The sequence below is a fragment of the Pseudophryne corroboree genome, chromosome 5, assembly GCF_028390025.1.
Source record: "Pseudophryne corroboree isolate aPseCor3 chromosome 5, aPseCor3.hap2, whole genome shotgun sequence".
Lineage (NCBI taxonomy): Eukaryota > Metazoa > Chordata > Amphibia > Anura > Myobatrachidae > Pseudophryne > Pseudophryne corroboree.
Genome location: NC_086448.1, coordinates 333,817,526 through 333,836,935, shown reverse-complemented (window position 1 = coordinate 333,836,935; position 19,410 = coordinate 333,817,526). Strand labels below are relative to the sequence as shown.

General features: G+C 43.7%; 1 protein-coding gene across 4 annotated transcripts in view; it reads left to right on the top strand.

The window, feature by feature from the left end:
- Positions 1 to 19,410, top strand: part of BBS9 (Bardet-Biedl syndrome 9) — an 853,332-nt gene that overhangs the window by 191,810 nt on the left and 642,112 nt on the right. For all 4 annotated transcript variants that reach the window (XM_063922539.1, XM_063922541.1, XM_063922538.1 and 1 more), the window contains exons 7-8: positions 11,053 to 11,227; positions 13,587 to 13,671. In XM_063922539.1, coding sequence (XP_063778609.1) covers positions 11,053 to 11,227; positions 13,587 to 13,671 — 260 coding nt within the window. The remainder of the gene's footprint in view (positions 1 to 11,052; positions 11,228 to 13,586; positions 13,672 to 19,410) is intronic.

Genomic DNA, 19,410 nt, shown 5'->3' with positions numbered 1-19,410 from the left:
ACTTCCACTTGCTAAACAGGCAAAGCATGGCAAGCGGATGGTACTGTAGCTGGCAGTAGTTTTCACCTTTTGGACACAAATTCATGGACACATACTGGTTCTGTGTAGTAGTGTTTTGCAGTTTGCTGTATAAATGTAAATGGAAGCTGTAGCTGGTTAGAAGGAATGACTGTTTTAAAGGTGTTAAACAGTTGTTACTTGTAATAGGAGTCCATTACATTAGCACCAGCTCATGGGCTTTCTGTATAGTTGATATATTTCACTATAAGAAACATTTGATTCTCCCCAGCTCATGGGCTTTCTGTGTAGTTGATATATTTCACTGTAAGAAACATTTGATTCTCCCAGTGGCAGAGATATGAAATAGTGTTCAGCATTTCCACCTTTTGATATATGTCCATATATAATTGATACAACCTGACTGAAATACCTACCTGTCAGTGAAAATAAAATCAGGTAGAAAGACTTAACTTTAAGCCTCAGACCACTCTCCAGTACCTTTTAGGCACTGCGCCAATCCTGCTGCCAGCCTTATGGTTTTCAGTAAGTTACATGTTCTAGTTAACTTGATTATTCTATCTGATGTTTGAACTATTTATTTAAATATTTCTTTAGTTTAATGGAGTGGTTTGGGTGGAGGGCCCTGTCATTGCTCCAGATTTAAATAGGGTTTACATCCATTACTCATGGTCTGGCTTTTATGGTCAGTGAGTCATGTTGCCAAAGGCTGAGGTGGTCGGTGCCACGAGAAAACTGTATTTTATACCATACGTTGTGCTTGTTGAAAAGTCATTGCTGTGTTAGACTGTGGTGCTTGGCACATTGCCACTGTTCCTGATAAGCTTCTATTTGGTGGTCTTCCAGGTATTTACTTTTTCATTTCTTCGTTTCTTATTTCGCAAAGGGACAGCGTGTTCAGACACTCTTTTATTTCAACAAATATAAGATTTAGCTGTGTTAATTTGTGACACATTCATGGAAAACCTGGTTCAGTGGTTTCCAGTGTGTGTTGTCACCGTTACCAGGTGACCATTCTGGACTATGACTTTTAAGCTTGGCAACCCCAGTTCTGCCACAGGAATTCCGTTTTTTAAATAATCTTTATCTGAAGTGCAGTGGGTCCTTATTAATGTTTTAAGGTTCAATGAGCGTTACTATATTTTATCAAAAGAACAAAATACTAATTTGTTGTATTCTTAGCATATCAAAACCACTGTTATCTTTGTTGCCTTGTCATAGATATGAAGACACTTCCAATTTGGGTTTCTTACAGCTCTGTTTTCTCAGTAACTCTCGTAACATATTATATACCCCATGGAAGGCAGACAGCAGTTACTGTTGCCATGGTTGTACTTTAGTCTAGCTCTGTGCCCTATCTGTGTCTACGTCCTGTAGTGAGCATAGTGTCAACTAAAAATACTCACAGCAACTCTTGTAACATATATACCCCATGGAAGGCAGACAGCAGTTACTGTTGCCATGGCTGCACATTAGACTAGCTCTGTGCCCTATCTGTGTCTACGTCCTGTAGTGAACATAGTGTCAACTAAAAATACTCACAGCAAATCCATGCTGGCAGGTAAACACAAGAGTGCACATGTTGCACAAGAGTCTTCTCCAGAACCTCAAGAGGTAGTTCAGTTAAATGGTGGACCATGCTGTCTTAATATGTTTACAATATCTAGGTCATCTTTCATACAGTATCTCCTTTTACCACTGTTTCTTCTCATTCCAACCATGCCGCATTATTGGTAGGCGCACAGTGTATCTGTGATTGTGTCTACTATAATATCCCGGCTTTGGGGATCCCGGCGCCCAGCATACCGGCGCTGGGATCCTGACCGCTGGAATGCTGGCAGTGGGGTGAGTGCAAAAGAGCCCCTTGCGGGCTTGTAGCACTCGCCACGCTGCCGGCACGGTGGTGCGCTACGTACGCCACGCTATTTATTCTCCCTCCTGGGGTGTCATGGACACCCCAAGAGGGAGAATAGTTGGCAGTATTCTGGCAGTCGGGATCCCGGGGCCAGTATGCTGAGCGCCGGGATAGCGACAGCCGGGATATTGAATTCTTCCCATGCGATTAATGGCTAGTTTATTATTGGTGGCTGGAAATGTCTCTAAACACACAGCATTTTGCCACCAATTGTTATTCCTCTACCTCCTGTATTAGGTGTTCCGCACACTTCCTTGATAGCTTGTGTACACTGGCGCATGTGATTTATTGTATCATTATTCACTTAATGTACAGTGCTGTGTAATATGTTTGTACTTTATTTGTAAAATAATAATAAAAAGCCTCACAATATTACATTTTGGATTGGTATATGGCCACATCCCCTCTAAAATGGTGTGTGCCTCATGTTAGGGGCATGGCAATGTCTGAAGTTCAAGGCCTGTCCTGATTTTCTCCCCTTAAACATGTCTGCGTTGTCGCCATTACTAATTAACCACTGCTCTGCTGTCAGTGGGACATCACTCCCAACATTCTGGCAGTAAAGATTGTTCCAGAGAACGAAGACTGTCTTTCTCCTACAGGGTTCACAGTTTATCCACAGGATAACATTGGGATATGAGGTAGCGTCAGCGGAATGGCACCAAATGATCAAAGCTTTCGGCCTTCCAGAATGCAACGGGCCAGTCCCCTATATCCCCGCCTCCTGTCTTGGGCATTTCAGTTTTTTGTTTGGTGCACCAGGAGCCGGACAACGGTCATGGGGCTGCTGGTTTTTGCATCCATAAACTTTTAATTATTTTATTTTTATAGCCTTATTCTTTTTGAGTGATCTTTCTAAAAAGCGTCTTGTACGCATCTTAGAAAGAGTCGCTCCAACAAGTCTCTACCGTGTCGCGACAACGCTTACCCACGTGTACAGTGCTGTTTCGGCGGGCGTGTGTGTGTACTAGCAAGTCCAGCTGACGTTACCAGGCTGTGGCCGGAGCACAGGGAGAAGGTAAGGCGTCTGTTCCGCTTAGTGACTAAGACGCGAGCTACAGCTGCACTGTTTTCAGGAGGAGACTACCGAACAGTCGCTGACATGGCTGCCACCTCGGGTGCACCAGCGCTAGGCCTCAGGGATCATAGGCTCCAGGGGTTAGTGTGAGGCCGCGATCCCTGGGGTTGATGTTAGCAGTGGGGAGTAAGATGCTCCCCTGGTCGCCCCTCCCCCCAGTTCATGACCAGTTTCCCCCGAGTTTCCCACCATGAACTGATTTCCTGCTTCTGTCTGAGATGCTAGATATCTAACTGACCCAGACGCAGCATAGGTGGCTTTGTCACTGGTGCGTCGGTGTTCACTTGGGCATCTGTGTTCACTGATAACATATGTGTTCACTTAGGCGTCTGTGTTCACTATTTGCATCTGAATCCCCTCAGCATTTGATAGCGTATTGATCAATCCTGGAAGCAAGGCTAAGTCTCCCTGTATCCCGCTCTCCAGAGGCTGGTGATACAGCACTAAGTCTCTACCTACCATTGGGGTATGAGTAGTTGGATAAGTGCCTGATGCATATGAGTCTGATAAACTGTTACTGCTTTTTCATTCACTGTGCGACTGAATACGTTAAAAGTCCTATATAAGGTAATGCAGTAATTTTTTTCCTACATACCTGAAATGTATCTGTAGTTGAATATATGCTCATATTGCTTATTATACTAATATATAACTTGTGACTGATTGCTAGTGCGGCTGCTGACCTTTACTATACTATACTATAATATATTTCTGTCAGTTCTGCTGTCCTTTTATATACCGATTCTTAATGCTGGTGCAAAGCAGGGAGGGATTGTATTGTATATCACTTTAGCAAGCTTAAAGTGAATACGGTCACAACTTGTGTAGTTAACACTATACAGGTGTGTAAGTTTGTTTACCATGTCTAAGAGAGGCATGTGTGAGGAGGATACACTCTCCACAGCAGCACCAACACTGATTTCATGTTTGTCCTGCAAAGCTGGGTTAACCTCTCAAGATCTGGTACAAAATGGATTGTGTGCAAATTGTTGTAGCTTTCACCAAAGTCTCCTTAATAATCCATGGCAGACACAGGTTCAATCAGAACCCCCATGGGCTTCTTTTGCACAAACATTATCCAGTATAGCTGAGCGGATAATGCCAGCTCCCATACCAGGGATAGGTTACCCAGTTAACCCTTACATGCAACATTCCCCCTGGGTCTTATCACATCCAGTTCAGGAATCTGCAGCCTTTCAACAAAAACAGGCTGAAAGGTCGGTGGAAGGTAAATCACATAGACAACATCTTCACAGTCTACACATGTTTCAGAAGGAGACACTTCGGAGGATGAGGATGGTTCCTCGCATTCTGGGTCTGTATACAGAGATGAGGATGAAGGTTCCAGCTCAGTAGATATACCTGAGCTAAGTAATGCTATGAAAGCCATTCTATCCTTAGAGGAGGCAGCAGAGCCTGTGTTAAAATCCAAGGCACCTGTGTTTAAACTTCGCAAAATGGCCAGAACTGAATTTCCAGAGTCAGAACAGCTGATGGAAATCATGCAAGAGGCTTGGGTCACACCTAGTAAGAAGTTCAGAATTTTTAAAAGATTGAATTCTCATTATCCTCTTCCGGCTGGGGATTGTTTGAAAAGAGAGATTGCTCTCAAAGTAAATATGCATGTCATTCGCTTGGTGCATAAATCTACATTACCTCTGCCTTCAACATCATTAAATTATGTAACAGATAGAAAAATAGATGGGTTTCTAAAAACTGTTTTTTTTTTCCTTGTCTGGGGCAGTTGTTTGACCGGCCATGGCTTCAGCCTGGAGGCAGTGGGGTCCTGGGCTGATGCATTGGAAGACGACCTTTCATTGGCTTCTAGAGATCAAAAGTCCCATATTGCACATATTAAACAAGCAGCTGTCTTTGTGAAAGAAGCAGCATTGGATATGGGTATAGTAGCTTCTCAGGCATCAGCCTCAGCAGTAGCAGCAAGCAGAGCGGTCTGGCTACGTACATGAAAGGCTAACTCAGAGTCCAAAAAGGTGCTAGATTCTTTGCCTTTTGCTGGAGATATTCTTTTTGGTAAAGAGTTAAACAATATTCTGGAGTCAGAAGCAGACTCTAAGAAAGTGAAGTTTACATCTACCTACAAGTCTAAACCTAGTTTTCCAGCTTTTATGTCCTTTCAGACCCAAGGAAAAGCAAAAGGAAGGGGTTACGGCAAACAGTCCCAATCGGATAAGTCTGGAAAGACTAAAAAGCATTGGGCTACTAGAAGGCCTGCTTCCAAACCAGAAGATGAACCATCAGCCTGATTGCACGGGACTCCACCTGGGGTACCCCAGGGTGGGAGGCCGACTTCTTTTATTTGCACAGACCTGGCAGCAAAGGCTTTACAGGAGGCAGTTCAGAAGTTGCTTCAATCAGGGGTGATAGTACCAGTCCCTCCTGCACAGCAGGGACAATGTTTCTAGTACAGAAACCGAATGGGTCATACCGGCTCAATCTCAAAGCTCTGAACAAATACATTCCGGTGCATCGTTTTCATATGGAGACTTTACGTTATCTTGGCCATGGAGCCGGGGGATTTTATGGTATCCCTAGATATCCAGGATGCTTACCTGCATGTACCTATAGCACCGTTCCATCAGTGCTATCCCAGGTTTGCTATCCTCCAGCAACATTTTCAGTTTCAGGCCCTACCATTTGGACTAGCTACAGCTCCAAGAGTGTTCACCAAAATTATGGTGGTCAGGGGATAAGAATTTTCCCATACCTTTTTTTCCCATACCTGGATGACTGTTAATCCTGGCTCATTCTTAGGAAACTCTCCAGGGCTACTGCAATTGACAATAGCCTATTTACAAAGCCACGGCTGGCTCATAAATTGGGCGAAGTCATCCCAGTTTCCGTCACATAACAGAGGGACTCTGTCATCATCGCGGGATCGTAGCCGATCACGTGGACGGACGCGGGGTCACGTGATCGGCGTCATCTCGCAAACTAACCTATGAGTCTCTAGTATGCGTTCCAGAGACCGGAAACACTTGCCCGCGGTCATGTGACCATTAGACATATCCAGGAAGTGTTTCCGACATTCTAAGCTGTACAAACAATAAACCACTATTCAAATAAAGTTTTTTAGTACATATTCCATTGTCTCCACTAATTATAATTTAACTGAACTGGATATAGCTTTATTTTAAGCATTTTTTTAATTTTATGATGCTTATAATGAGTTACAGCTGCACTCACTGGGCAATCAGCACAGCCTTTATAAGGGGCACTCTGTCACGTCTAGCAAAGTTTGAGGATCCGGCAGCTGAGATTTGCCTGAGGAGGTAGCAGGCTGTGAATGAACCAGATGAGGGGGCTGGATATAGTTCCTTTGCATGGGACACGGAGCAATGAAGAACGTAGGCGGGGTTTGACAGTCAATGGAAAGTATTTATTATGTACAGGGCTGAGATAGAGGACCGAGGCTGGAGCACGATGGTTAATGACGTGGCAGGAGGCGAAGAACTGTGGACTGTGATTTGAAAGACGAGACTGTAGATGATGAACTGTGAAACTGTGGATGGTGGTTGAAGACGTGGCTGGAGACAAGGACTGTGGACTGTGGTTTGTTAAACGAGGCTGAAGATAATCTGCAGGCTGAGGTCGGTGGTACAAAGGCGTGGCTGGTGAAGGAGATCTGTGGAGTGTGGCTTGAAAGACGAGGCAGAAGACCCGGGGCCGACTGTGCCCAAAGAGTCTTACTGGACCGGGTTTTCCAGGAGCGCTTCCTCAGGCAGTAACAGGCTAGAAACGGCAGGGCTGCAGCAGCAGCAGAGAACCGACCAAGCAGGATCAGGAGGAACCAGAATACAGCAGGAATCCTGGGAGCACAAGCTAAAGCACCTACAACAGGGTTGTAGCTTGAAGCACTGGCATCCCTGTCCTAAACCAGCCCCCTTTTATAGGGAGAGCTTCCCCTGGATTGGCTGGAAGAAACAGGAACTATGCTTAAAATTTGGTCTCCCCTTTTTAGGATACACCCAAACTCTAGACCCCTTGCTTATTGTCCTTTCTCCCCGCCACTAGAACATCTTTACAAATCTGGGATAAATTGGTGACTCGCCTGCCTGGACATCAATTTCCATATTCTACTATCTCACTACGAGCCATAGCTAAATTAATACCTAATTTAAATCTCTCTACCTGGTTTGTTTGTGGTTTGACTGTCTTGGGGGACCTTATGGATGGTAATGTTATGCTATCGTTTTCTCAACTCCAGTCTCGATATAATCTCCCCAGTGGAGAATTATTGCATTATTTCCAAATTCACCACTGGTACAAAGGTTTGCCTAGACAGGTGGCTCCCCCGAACCCGTTATCCCAGGTTGTCTTAACACGTGTATCTCTGTGTGACTCTAGAGGGGACATCTCGTTTTGGTACAGGACGCTTATCAGCTTGCTTACTACTACTAAGTCTAATGCGCAGCTGAAATGGGAACAAGACTTGGATCTTCCCCTATCTGAAGCCTTATGGGAACAAATTTTTATTTCTTCTTACCGAATGTCCAAGTGCTTGAATCACATGGAGATGCATATCAAACTCCTTAATAGACTATATTTAACACCGGATAGGCTACACTCATTCTGGCAATCTTGTTCCATATATTGCTGGCATAACTGTGGGGAAATAGGCCATATTTTCCATATTTTCTGGTCCTGTCCTTCCCTTCGACATTTCTGGAGTGAGATATTTGTTTTGATTAATTCGGTCTTACACCTGTCCCTCACCCCCTCTCCGGCCATGGCCCTGCTCCACATTTTTCCTGCTGAGATACCACCTCATCAGAGATATCTGGTGGGGCATATTTGTATAGCTGCCAGGGCTGCATTGGCCCAAAGTTGGAAACAAGCTTCTCCCCCTCCTCTATCACTAGTCACCAACAAAATTCAATTCCATTTTACTATGGAAACTGAGTTCATGCCTTACTCTTCTGCGGCCTCCTCCCCAATGGTGAAATGGAGAGCATGGCATGACTACGTCACTGCTGGAGGGGGTGTTTCGCCTTCCCCCTAACTGACTCGGCTTATACTTCCGCTCTGTGCACCGGCTGTGCCTTACTAGCCCTGTGTCTATTATTGATTATTTGTTTATTGATATGTTTTCATGTTTGACCCGTGTTTATCTGTATCTTTTTCCAAGATGACTTTGTATTTTTCCTATTGTATCTATATTAGATTGTTATATTTAACTTCTGACAATTTTGATATTTGCATGTTTACATCCCGTTCCCTTGGTTCTTTGTACCCCCCCCCCCCCCCCCTCTTCCTTCTTTCTTTCTGTACCCCTTCCCCTTGCAAAAAGAAAACTTGTTTTCAATAAAAACTATTGATGAAAAAAAACAAAACTTGGTCTCCAACATGGCGGCGCCCAGTAATGCAGACCTTTTTGCAAAGCCACAATGCTTAATGCCCCTGGTCTCCTAGCAACTGCTCAGCAAGAGCGACCCGCTGTAGCGGCGTCCCGCCGCCACAAGCGGACCCCCTCACCGCTGCTACTGCTGTCCACGGATCCGGCGCAGCAGCCCACCTCCGCCGCTGCCCGCACATCGCCAAGGAAGCCAGCCCCACGGCCCCAGCGTACCGGTAAGACTCCGGACGCTGACACACTCTCACAATGGACACTCACACCTTGATGAAGCTGTTGACACAGCGAAACGCGTCGGTTTTAAGAAGTCCTCCACTACAGATCTCACAGATATCCTGGAACACGCCTAGAAGTCCATTCTCTGCAAAAACGGGGAACACACTGCTGTCCAAGCAAGGAGTATAGGACAAAGCTTTCAATAGGACTCTGGTGTCTGGAATCAAGCAATAAAGGTCTGTGCATCTCACTCCGCAAGGACTAATAACATCTGACAAGTGTCTTATGCACCCCTGGGACTGTGGCTCCATTTCCATGGACTTTAAACAGGAGATCATGTGAGGCTATTATATGTGATATTATTTTATCCAAAACTGCTGTGCTGAGTTTGCCCCATTTGTTTTATATTGATAAATTTTAAAAGTATTTACCGTTTGTTATTATCTCTTACTAATTACATAAGTACTTATGATATGTTGCAACTTTTTTCTTTTTCTAATAAACTATGTAATTATATATCCAGTTCATAGCGCTGCATACTCTCTTTCTGCAAATTGTTCTGTAAGGGGTTAACTATCCCTCAAGCAGCTGCTCCAGGTCAAACACCTCAATTTACAAGCGCCTTTCTATGGGAGATTCATCATTGGACGTAGTCCGTGCTTTAAGGATCTACGTGGATCGTACCAGTGCCATCAGAAAGACAGATAATCTCTTCGTTCTCTGCTGATTTCACAAGAGAGGATGGCCTGCTGACAAGTAGACACTCGCGAGATGGCTTCGGATGACTATTTTTAGAAGCATATTCTCAAGCTGCTCTCCCTATTCCAGCTAATTTCTCTGCTAACTCTACTCGTAAAGTAGGTCTGTCATGGGCAGCACAACGTGGTGCCTAAGCTGATCAGATATGTAAGGCAGCCACATGGTCTTCCATTAACACATTCATTAGACATTATACCTTTGATACTTTCGAACGCAACGTACACCTGCAGGAAGGTGGGGGAGCGGGTCCATGCTGCATTCCGCAGCATGGTCCTCGACTGCGATATGGCCCATTGAACCTGCATGCAGATCTGACGGGAGACGTTGAATCGATGACCCGTGGGAGTGCGCATCTTGTGATATATCCTTCGTCCACACTAGACTATATCATTCTGAACCGCCCGATATCGCCTAGTGTGTACGCACCCTAAGAATCTAGTCTGGACAATGGTTTCCAGAAAGCCTTTGCAGTCTTGCAGAGCTGTTTCTAGCATTACATACTTTGGGGGGTTTTCAGGTTTGTTACCAAACCAAGAAAGTTAGCAATTTGGAAAAACCGTGTTGCACTACAGATGGGGTAAATAGAAACGTGCAGAGAGATTTAAATTTGAGTAGGTTATAATGTTTCTGTGCATGGTAAATACTGGCTGCTTAATTTTTACACTGCAATTTATATTTCAGTTTAAGCACCTCCCACCCAAATCTAAATCTCTCTGCACATGTTACATCTGCCCTACCTGCAGTGCACATGGTTTTAACCAAATGCTATTTTTTTTTGTTTGCTAACAAACCTGAATAAGGCCCTTTATTTTGGATTCACTAATAATTTTGTGATTTCTATACAAAGACCAAGCTTAATTTGTTACCAACTTACTGTCACTTCAGTATAGAACAATTTATAACATAAAGTTCAGCAGCGTTGCTAGTTATGAGACATGACAACACACAGAAAATGGATACAGATCTGTACAGTACACTTTGCATTTGCAAATAATAAAGTTTAAAGTTACCTACAGAAAATATGCACTGTTTTCCTGTTTAACCTTGTTTTTGCAGTGACAGCAGTGCTGAACATGTGTATAATGTCATTCCTACAGTTACAGCACAGGCAGACGGGTGTGGTTCGTTTTATCGACAGTATCTAGGTCGACAATGTTTAGGTCGACCACTATAGGTCGACAGTCACTAGGTCGACATGGATGGAAGGTCGACAGGGTTTCTAGGTCGACATGTGCTAGGTCGACAGGTCTAAAGGTCGACATGAGGGGAAAAAAAATGTTGGTGTTGTTTTCTTCGTAGAGTGACCGGGATCCCAAATTAGTGCACCGCGTCCCCTCGCATGGCTCGCTTCGCTCGCCATGCTTCGGGCATGGTGCCTTCGCTCCGCTACCGCTTCGCTCGGCACACTTTACCGTTCCAATCGTACTCCACGTGGATCGTTAAGTATGAAAAAAAATAAAAAATAAAAATGAAAAAAACTCATGTCGACCTTTAGACCTGTCGACCTAGCACATGTTGACCTAGAAACCCTGTCGACCTTCCATCCATGTCGACCTAGTGACTGTCGACCTATAGTGGTCGACCTAAACATTGTCGACCTAGACACTGTCGATCTTCAGACCGGATCCCCAGGCAGACATAGGGCAAAGGCAGGCTGATTTGCCTTTAGTAAGTTTTCTTTTTTTTCTTTTACAGGTCGAGATTTGATTTGCATTCAATCAATGGATGGGATGCTCATGTTCTTTGAGCAGGAAAGCTATGCATTTGGCCGTTACTTGCCAGGTTTTCTTATACCTGGTCCCCTGAGATACAGTCCTAGAACAGACTCGTTTGTTACTGTGTCTTCTTGCCGACAAGTCGAAAGCTACAAGTGAGTATTCCATTATATTAGATTTAAACGTTGGTGCAGTGATGGGACCAGCAACTGTTTTATTTGGCTCAGGAGCTTTATAAACTGCGTTGTTGTTTGTTCACTACAGTTGCACAAGAGTGACATTGTCACAGGAAATCCAGTGATGTTACCATGTGACACTACCAGATTTTCTTTACATTTGGTAGGTCCTATAAATTAACTTTTACTTGCAAGACAACTACTGCATTTGAAATAGGCCATTGATCTTTATAGGAAGGCAGACTGTATATACCTGCAATGGGTTAACAAATACAGTTTAACTAGTGTTGGTTTGTAATTTTCCCTTTCATGTCAGTGGCCCTTTAATACAATGCTAGAATAGCCAGTGAGATTATAGGAACTTCACAGCATTGTTAATTTGCACTAAGTCCCCACCGCCCATAGTTATTCAGTTAATATTTGTTCATATGTGATGAAAGCTTGGAGTCTACAGGCAGGGGCAGATTGGGAACAAAAAGCGGCCCTGGAAAAATTTGTACTAGTGGCCCCACATGGGTAGCACCAGAGGTGTAAGGTCTAGCCATGGGCCATGGCAGCAGCACCCTCCCCTCAAGACTTTCCAGATAGTGGGCATGTCCAGCATCAAGGGGGAAGTTAAAAATAAATAAAATTACATATTATGAGCACATTATATGATACACCTTCAGAATTTAGGAAACTATATCATTCTTTAGAAAGATACATTGTCTTGCTTATTACACCAACCATATCCCAATCACTATTCACTCAATCTTATATGTCAGCCAAGCAGGCAGACAGAGCATACACTAGATCATCTGCAATCACAGGCTAAGTGGCAAAGTAATTTTCATATATGCAAATTATTTTGCATCTTATTCATTATGTCTATAAAAAGGACCACATGTCCTCAAACAAAACAGGCCCCACTGGTGCGTCGGCCCACCGGGAATCTTCCCTGTGAACTCTATGGCCAATCCGCCTCTGTCTACAGGACACCCCATATTGCCACCAATCTCATAATGGCTATCTTGTGAAGCTGTATGTCAATGGCTGAGGGCATAATTCATCATGTAACGCAGGTATGATTGCGTTCATATGCTGAAGCCCTGTGAAGTGTGCGCTCATGCAGCAGCTGTACTGCGCGTGGGCATACAGTGAGATGCAACAGCATCTCACTTGTGCAAATGCCTCTGCCTGGTTGACAGGCAAAGGCGTGTGTGGGGCGGGAAAGGGCGTTGACTTGGCGTTTAAGGGGCGTTGCGGTGGCATTGGGGGGTCGCGGTCCAGACAGTGCATGCGTGTCCGGACCGTTTGCCGGGCGGGCTACGGTGGCTGTTTTCGGGGCAGGGGGGGCAGGGCCCGGCATGTGGGCTGGACTTACCCTGTGCTGGGTGTCCCCCGCATGTCAATGTAATGGATCGTAGATGTGCGATTTTTTCGCACATCTACGATCCATGCTGAATTATGCCCCGAGTTTGCTGTCATTCTGCACTGAAAAGTTTTGTTAATAATTTTTAAAGAGTGATTGCCCATGTCCTTTAGGAAGACTGATAACATTTTATGTTCCTTTTGTTTTAAGAAATTTTGGGAATTGCTTATTTTATGGTTTTAACAACACAAGTACTGTAGGTAAAATGGACAATGACAGGGCTAGTGTAAAGCATGCAAGTCACTATTAATATTTACCATTTCAACCTTTTTTCTATATCATGAAGGTTTTTATCCCAGTATCGTTGTTTTTCTTTTTTTATTTCTTTTCTTTTTCTATGTCTTATCCTACCTGTTCTTTGTGACTAGTATCCAATGCTTTGGTATGCAAATGAAATGGAGGAGTCCGAGCCAGTATCATCTAGTAAAAAGTTGTCCCTGCTAAAGTGATTTCAAAAATAAAATAAAGCTGATCTGATTGAACAGTAGGAGAAAGTTAATTAAGTAAATAATTGGGATGTAGTTAGCATTTCGATAATCAGGATGCTGACTGTCAGAAGACTGGCATCGAAATGCAGACAGTCACAATCCCGAATATAAGTATCAGGGAGAGGACTGGGCTGCGGGAGGGGAGGTTTAGGTCTAGGCTGTGGGTTGGCGGGTAAGGGGTAAGGTTAGTCTATTAACCAAAATATGTTGGGATTCTGACCATCGTAATGCCTCTGTCTGTATTCTGACCGTTGGCTCCTGACTGTCGGGATCCCGTACCCAACCAGATAAACTGCTCTTATTTATCACTGTTCATATTAAACTGAGTGACTGTGTCACTGTTGTATTTTACACTGTGCAAGTACAGTACTTAATACATTTCATGTTGTACAATAAATAATATAGTTCTGATATCTTGAACCTTTCTTTTGTATAACAGATACCAGGTGCTTGCTGTTGCAACAGATGCAGATACTAAAAAAGAGACAGAACAGCAAAAAATTGGTTCTGGGAAGAAACTGCTGGTAAATATTTATCATTATTAAGTTCTTGGTAACACAAAAATATTGTATTCAAATGTACTGTTTCATTCTTTATTGAAATCCTTTTTTACTGTATGTATTGAAGCTATTCTTTACATACTAAAAATATTAATTTTGTAATGTGAAGAATAATTCAATTGTTATAAAATTTGAGTTTTGAAATGTTATGAAATTGTTCAAGTACACGGAAAAAGAAAATACTTAAATGAAAACAATATATGTAATTTAGCTTATTTTACATGGGGTGATGTGCTGATTTCTTGTAGTTTCCCAAAGTACTAGTGAGCCTATTTTTCTCTTATGAAAGAAATTGCTGTGTGCCACCATATCTTGCCACAGACATATGGCAGCAGAGCATTGCCAGCCAGTCAAGATCCCTTCTGCGTGATGTGGCATTGCTAGCTCACACTTGTGCACAGCATTTCCAGCAAAAACAGCAGTTGTGGGGTGGGTTTTAAGGCTGTTTGTCCTTTAATAAATAGAACCCTTTATCTGCAGTCATTGACATTCTTACTTTTTCTTGAAATGCTGTTCACTTTCAAGATGATAAAGCTACCCTATCGTACTGGAACATTGATGTACATATTCCATTAGAAGTATTTTGCTAGGGAGATCCTTGTTAGTGTGTATTTAAATAGAATTTCACTATTGTATGTTTGTTAAAGCACCTGCACATGCCTACTCATAAGGTTGTTCAAGACAGCTTGAGGTTCATCAAGGATTACAATGGTCTCCAAAGTTTGCTGCATTATGTGAAAAATGACCATATATGGTACAACAGATGTATCGGGAACTTCATACTTTCCATCAGTATCTCTTTCTGCGTGTTTTTAAAACAGGATCAAGCCCTGCGTAAACCTGGATGGAATATTTACAGGACATTTGTTGCCAGCAATATCTTATCTAAGAAACCTTGGTTAGACCCTGTTCTCAGTAAGTCTCAGGAGGAGATGTACTAATCCTTGGATAGAGAGAAAGTGGAGCGAGATAAACCGCCAACTATCAGTTCCTAACTGCCATGTTATAGGCTGTGTTTGAAAAATGACAGGAGCTGATTGGTAGGTACTTTATCTCTCTCCACTTTATTGATCTCCAAAGCTTAGTACATCTTCCCCATAATATTTTACTGTGGAGCTCAGCACTTTTACATACACAGCCAAACTCTAGAGTCCGAGTACTTCAATGCATGTTTTTCAGAGACCACCTTCTATAGTTTACTGAATAGGTAGAAAAATGTTGAATAATAATGCTTGCACGTTGTCTAATAAGATGGGATGGGATGTTACGCTGCTTTTAGCATTACCCCAGAGCGATACACCATGGGTGACTGTAAAGGTTTTGGGTACATGGCTTTGCTGAAAGCGTGTGAAGTGTTGCTGGTTTTCTTCATACATCTGCTCTTAGGAACCTCTACTTTCATACAATTCTTACAAGTTACACTGTTGTCATATGAGAAGACCTGATTTTTAGCTCAGCAATAGTGTCCACTGGATATATAGTTAATAGAGTCTGAGTACTGCTCTCAACCCGCAGCTGTTTTACAGACATACTGTACCAATAATTGCCTGAGCGCATATGGCAGAGAATACTTTATTGTAAGTTTTATCACATGTTTATAAAATTTCCTTTGGCCATAAAAGCAACAATCTACTTTTTGTACTTTCCCCCCCTCAAATTGATATAATATTCCCTTGCTCATCATATTTAAGTAAGCATGTATTACTGTCTCCTGCTTCATCACACAGGAGACCCTTTTATGTTCATATTGCTGGCGCTGCATGGGATTTTCACCTAATCATGATACGCTCTCCACTTTTTATGCCTTTAACTTGATCTTTAGGTGATCGCTCTAGGTTTCTATACATTAAGTACAATGATGAGATAAAAGTTCTATAGTTGTCATCAAAGTCAGATTCTTAGAAAGGTTCAGAGTGATTTTTGGTCTGATTGAACTTTGCAGAACAATTTAAAATTACATTATTAAATCTTGGCTTTATATCTTTTATGGTTTTTTTTTGTATATTTATTTTTGGCTGGTGTACTGGATTTTGTTTAACCTATTTAGTTAGAAGTAGCAACATGCAACAACAAGGGATTGAGTGATGTATATAATGTTGCTGGTAATAATTAGTGAGAAAGCTTGTATCCATTAATAAGCTGCTCCTGTACCGTCATGTGTAAACAGGACAGTAACCTGTGCCGTGGAAGAGCAACTGGGCTTTTTTAGCCATATTTAGCTGCTCTTAACGTCTCAGTTTACAATTCTTGTGCTTAAGCTGTCTGCTCATCTTTCAGAATTGCTTGCTTTGGGAAAAGAACACCTTTTGTAATGACGTGTGGCTAGGCAGAACTTTCATCTACTTCTAGTATTTGGGTGGGTGGTATGCTCATATCATTCATCACTCCTCTCTAGTCTCTAAGCCTGTGTTACGTGGGTGACTTCACTATCTTTCTCATAAACGGTTTACATTTGTATCAGGTTTTATAACTTTTTTCAAAATCTGAAGTGATTATGGTCAAACTTGTGTTGACTTAACCTACTTGGTCTTCAGGTGAAAAGCATTCAGCTCAGTGTAAGTCTTATATCCTATTTAAAAGATACTATGGGAAGGCATTCTGTACATAGATGTTGGGTAATAAGATGAGATAATGACATTTGGTATGCCTTAAAGGGCATCTAAGCCCCCTTAATATTTGTTGTACAGAGGGGTGATCATTTGTCATGCATTGATGTCCATGAATGTCAGAAGATGATTGCGTTTTTAAAAGTTGCTCACTTCACGCTGCAGTGTGTATGTGTTGAAAGCTTTGGCAATTTCTTTGTAACTGCCATGTTAATAACAATATGATATAAGGCTTTTGTATTCCTTACTTGATTCCTTATAAAATGTCAGTTAGAGCAGGAGATATTCAGTATTACATAATTTTCTTTGCTCTCAGCATCTACAATACTTCCCTCTTTTAAGCAGTGAACACACTGGAGCGATGTCGGCCCGATATGCTGTTTCGTAACGGCATATCGCCTACATCGCTCAGTGTGTATGCATGGTTGCGCGCTCCCACTTGTTCGCTAGCCGTCCGTGCTGCACATCAAACCTAGTGATATCACTAGTGATTTTGTGCCAATTGTGCAGTGTGCACGGTGAACCAGATGACAAACTATATGTTGCACTATAATGGAAGTGGCATGAAGGTTGTTCTAGTGTCTACAGTAGCCAGTGCCGTAACAAGACATTTTAGTGCTGTGTGCAAGAAACCGCATTGGCGCGCCCTTCCTCCCACCCCCACCCCCCACCCCCCATCCCCATCCCCCCACCCATCATATTTAAAATAGGACCAGTGCACGCGGGGGGGGGGGCGTGCCAAAAATATAGGGGTGTGGCTTTTTGGGGAAGAAGCGTGGCCACAAAATAATACCAATTCATATTATGCTGCACAGTAGTCTCTATTATTCAAATTATGCCACACAGCCACTTACACACATTACGGCAGCCCCATTTTACACATTACAGAGGTAGAGCCCCTTTTTACATAGTATGGCAGGTAGACTCAACTTTTACACATTATGGCAGGTACAGTCCCCTTTTACACAGTACGGCAGGTACAATCTCCTTTTACACGTTACGGCAGGCATAGTCCCCTTTTACACAGTACAGCAGGTACAGTCCCCTATTATACAGTACGGCAGGCAGAGTCCCCTTTTACACATTACAGCAGGCAGAGTCCCCTTTTACACATTACGGCAGGCAGAGTCCCCTTTTACACATTACGGCAGGCAGAGTCCCGTTTTACATATTACGGCAGGCAGAGCCCCCTTTTACACATTATGCCAGGTAGAGTCCCCTTTTTAAACATTACGACAGGCAGAGTCCCCGTTTTACACATTATGCCAGGTAGAGTCCCCTTTTACACATTACGGCAAGCAGAGTCCCCTTTTCTCTGACGTCCTAGTGGATGCTGGGGACTCCGTCAGGACCATGGGGAACAGCGGCTCCGCAGGAGACAGGGCACAAAATTTAAAAGTTTGACCACTAGGTGGTGTGTACTGGCTCCTCCCCCTATGACCCTCCTCCAAGCCTTAGTTAGGTTTTTGTGCCCGTCCGAGCAGGGTGCAATCTAGGTGGCTCTCATAAAGAGCTGCTTAGAGTAAAAGTTTTGATAGTTTTATTATTTTCAGTGAGTCCTGCTGGCAACAGGCTCACTGCAACGAGGGACCTAGGGGAGAAGAAGTGAACTCACCTGCGTGCAGGATGGATTTGCTTCTTAGGCTACTGGACACTAGCTCCAGAGGGACGATCACAGGTACAGCCTGGATGGGTCACCGGAGCCGCGCCGCCGACCCCCTTGCAGATGCCGAAGTAAGAAGAGGTCCAGAAACGGCGGCTGAAGGCTTTTCAGTCTTCATGAGGTAGCGCACAGCACTGCAGCTGTGCGCCATTGCGCTCAGGCACACTTCACACCGGCGGTCACTGAGGGTGCAGGGCGCTGGGGGGGGCGCCCTGGGCAGCAATGTTAATACCTTTCTGGCTAAAAAGAATACATCACATATAGTCCATGAGGCTATATGGATGTATTTCACCCCTGCCAGGTCTCAGAAAAACCGGGAGAAGAGCCCGCCGGAATAGGGGGCGGGGCCTATCTCCTCAGCACACAGCGCCATTTTCCTACACAGCTCCGCTGCTAGGAAGGCTCCCAGGCTCTCCCCTGCACCGCACTACAGAAACAGGGTAAAAAACAGAGAGGGGGGGCATTTTTTGGCGATATTATATATATTTAAGCAGCTATAAGGAAACAACACTTATATAAGGTTGTTCCTATATAATTATAGCGCTTTGGTGTGTGCTGGCAAACTCTCCCTCTGTCTCCCCAAAGGGCTAGTGGGGTCCTGTCTTCTATCAGAGCATTCCCTGTGTGTCTGCTGTGTGTCGGTACGTGTGTGTCGACATGTATGAGGACGATGTTGGTGTGGAGGCGGAGCAATTGCCGGTAATGGTGATGTCACCCCCTAGGGAGTCGACACCGGAATGGATGGCTTTGTTTATGGAATTACGTGATAATGTCAGCACGCTGCAAAAGTCGGTTGACGACATGAGACGACCGGCAAACCAGTTAGTACCTGTACAGGCGTCTCAAACACCGTCAGGGGCTGTAAAACGCCCTTTGCCTCAGTCGGTCGACACAGACCCAGACACGGACACCGAATCTAGTGTCGACGGTGAAGAAACGAACGTATTTTCCAGTAGGGCCACACGTTATATGATCACGGCAATGAAGGAGGCTTTGCATATCTCTGATACTGCAAGTACCACAAAAAGGGTATTATGTGGGGTCTGAAAAAACTACCTGTAGTTTTTCCTGAATCAGAGAAATTGAATGACGTGTGTGATGAAGCGTGGGTTACCCCTGATAAAAAACTGCTAATTTCAAAGAAGTTATTGGCGTTATACCCTTTCCCGCCAGAGGTTAGGGCGCGCTGGGAAACACCCCCTAGGGTGGACAAGGCGCTCACACGTTTATCCAAACAAGTGGCGTTACCGTCTCCTGATACGGCCGCCCTCAAGGATCCAGCTGATAGGAGGCTGGAAAATATTCTAAAAAGTATATACACACATACTGGTGTTATACTGCGACCAGCAATCGCCTCAGCCTGGATGTGCAGTTCTGGGGTGGCTTGGTCGGATTCCCTGACTGAAAATATTGATACCCTGGATAGGGACAGTA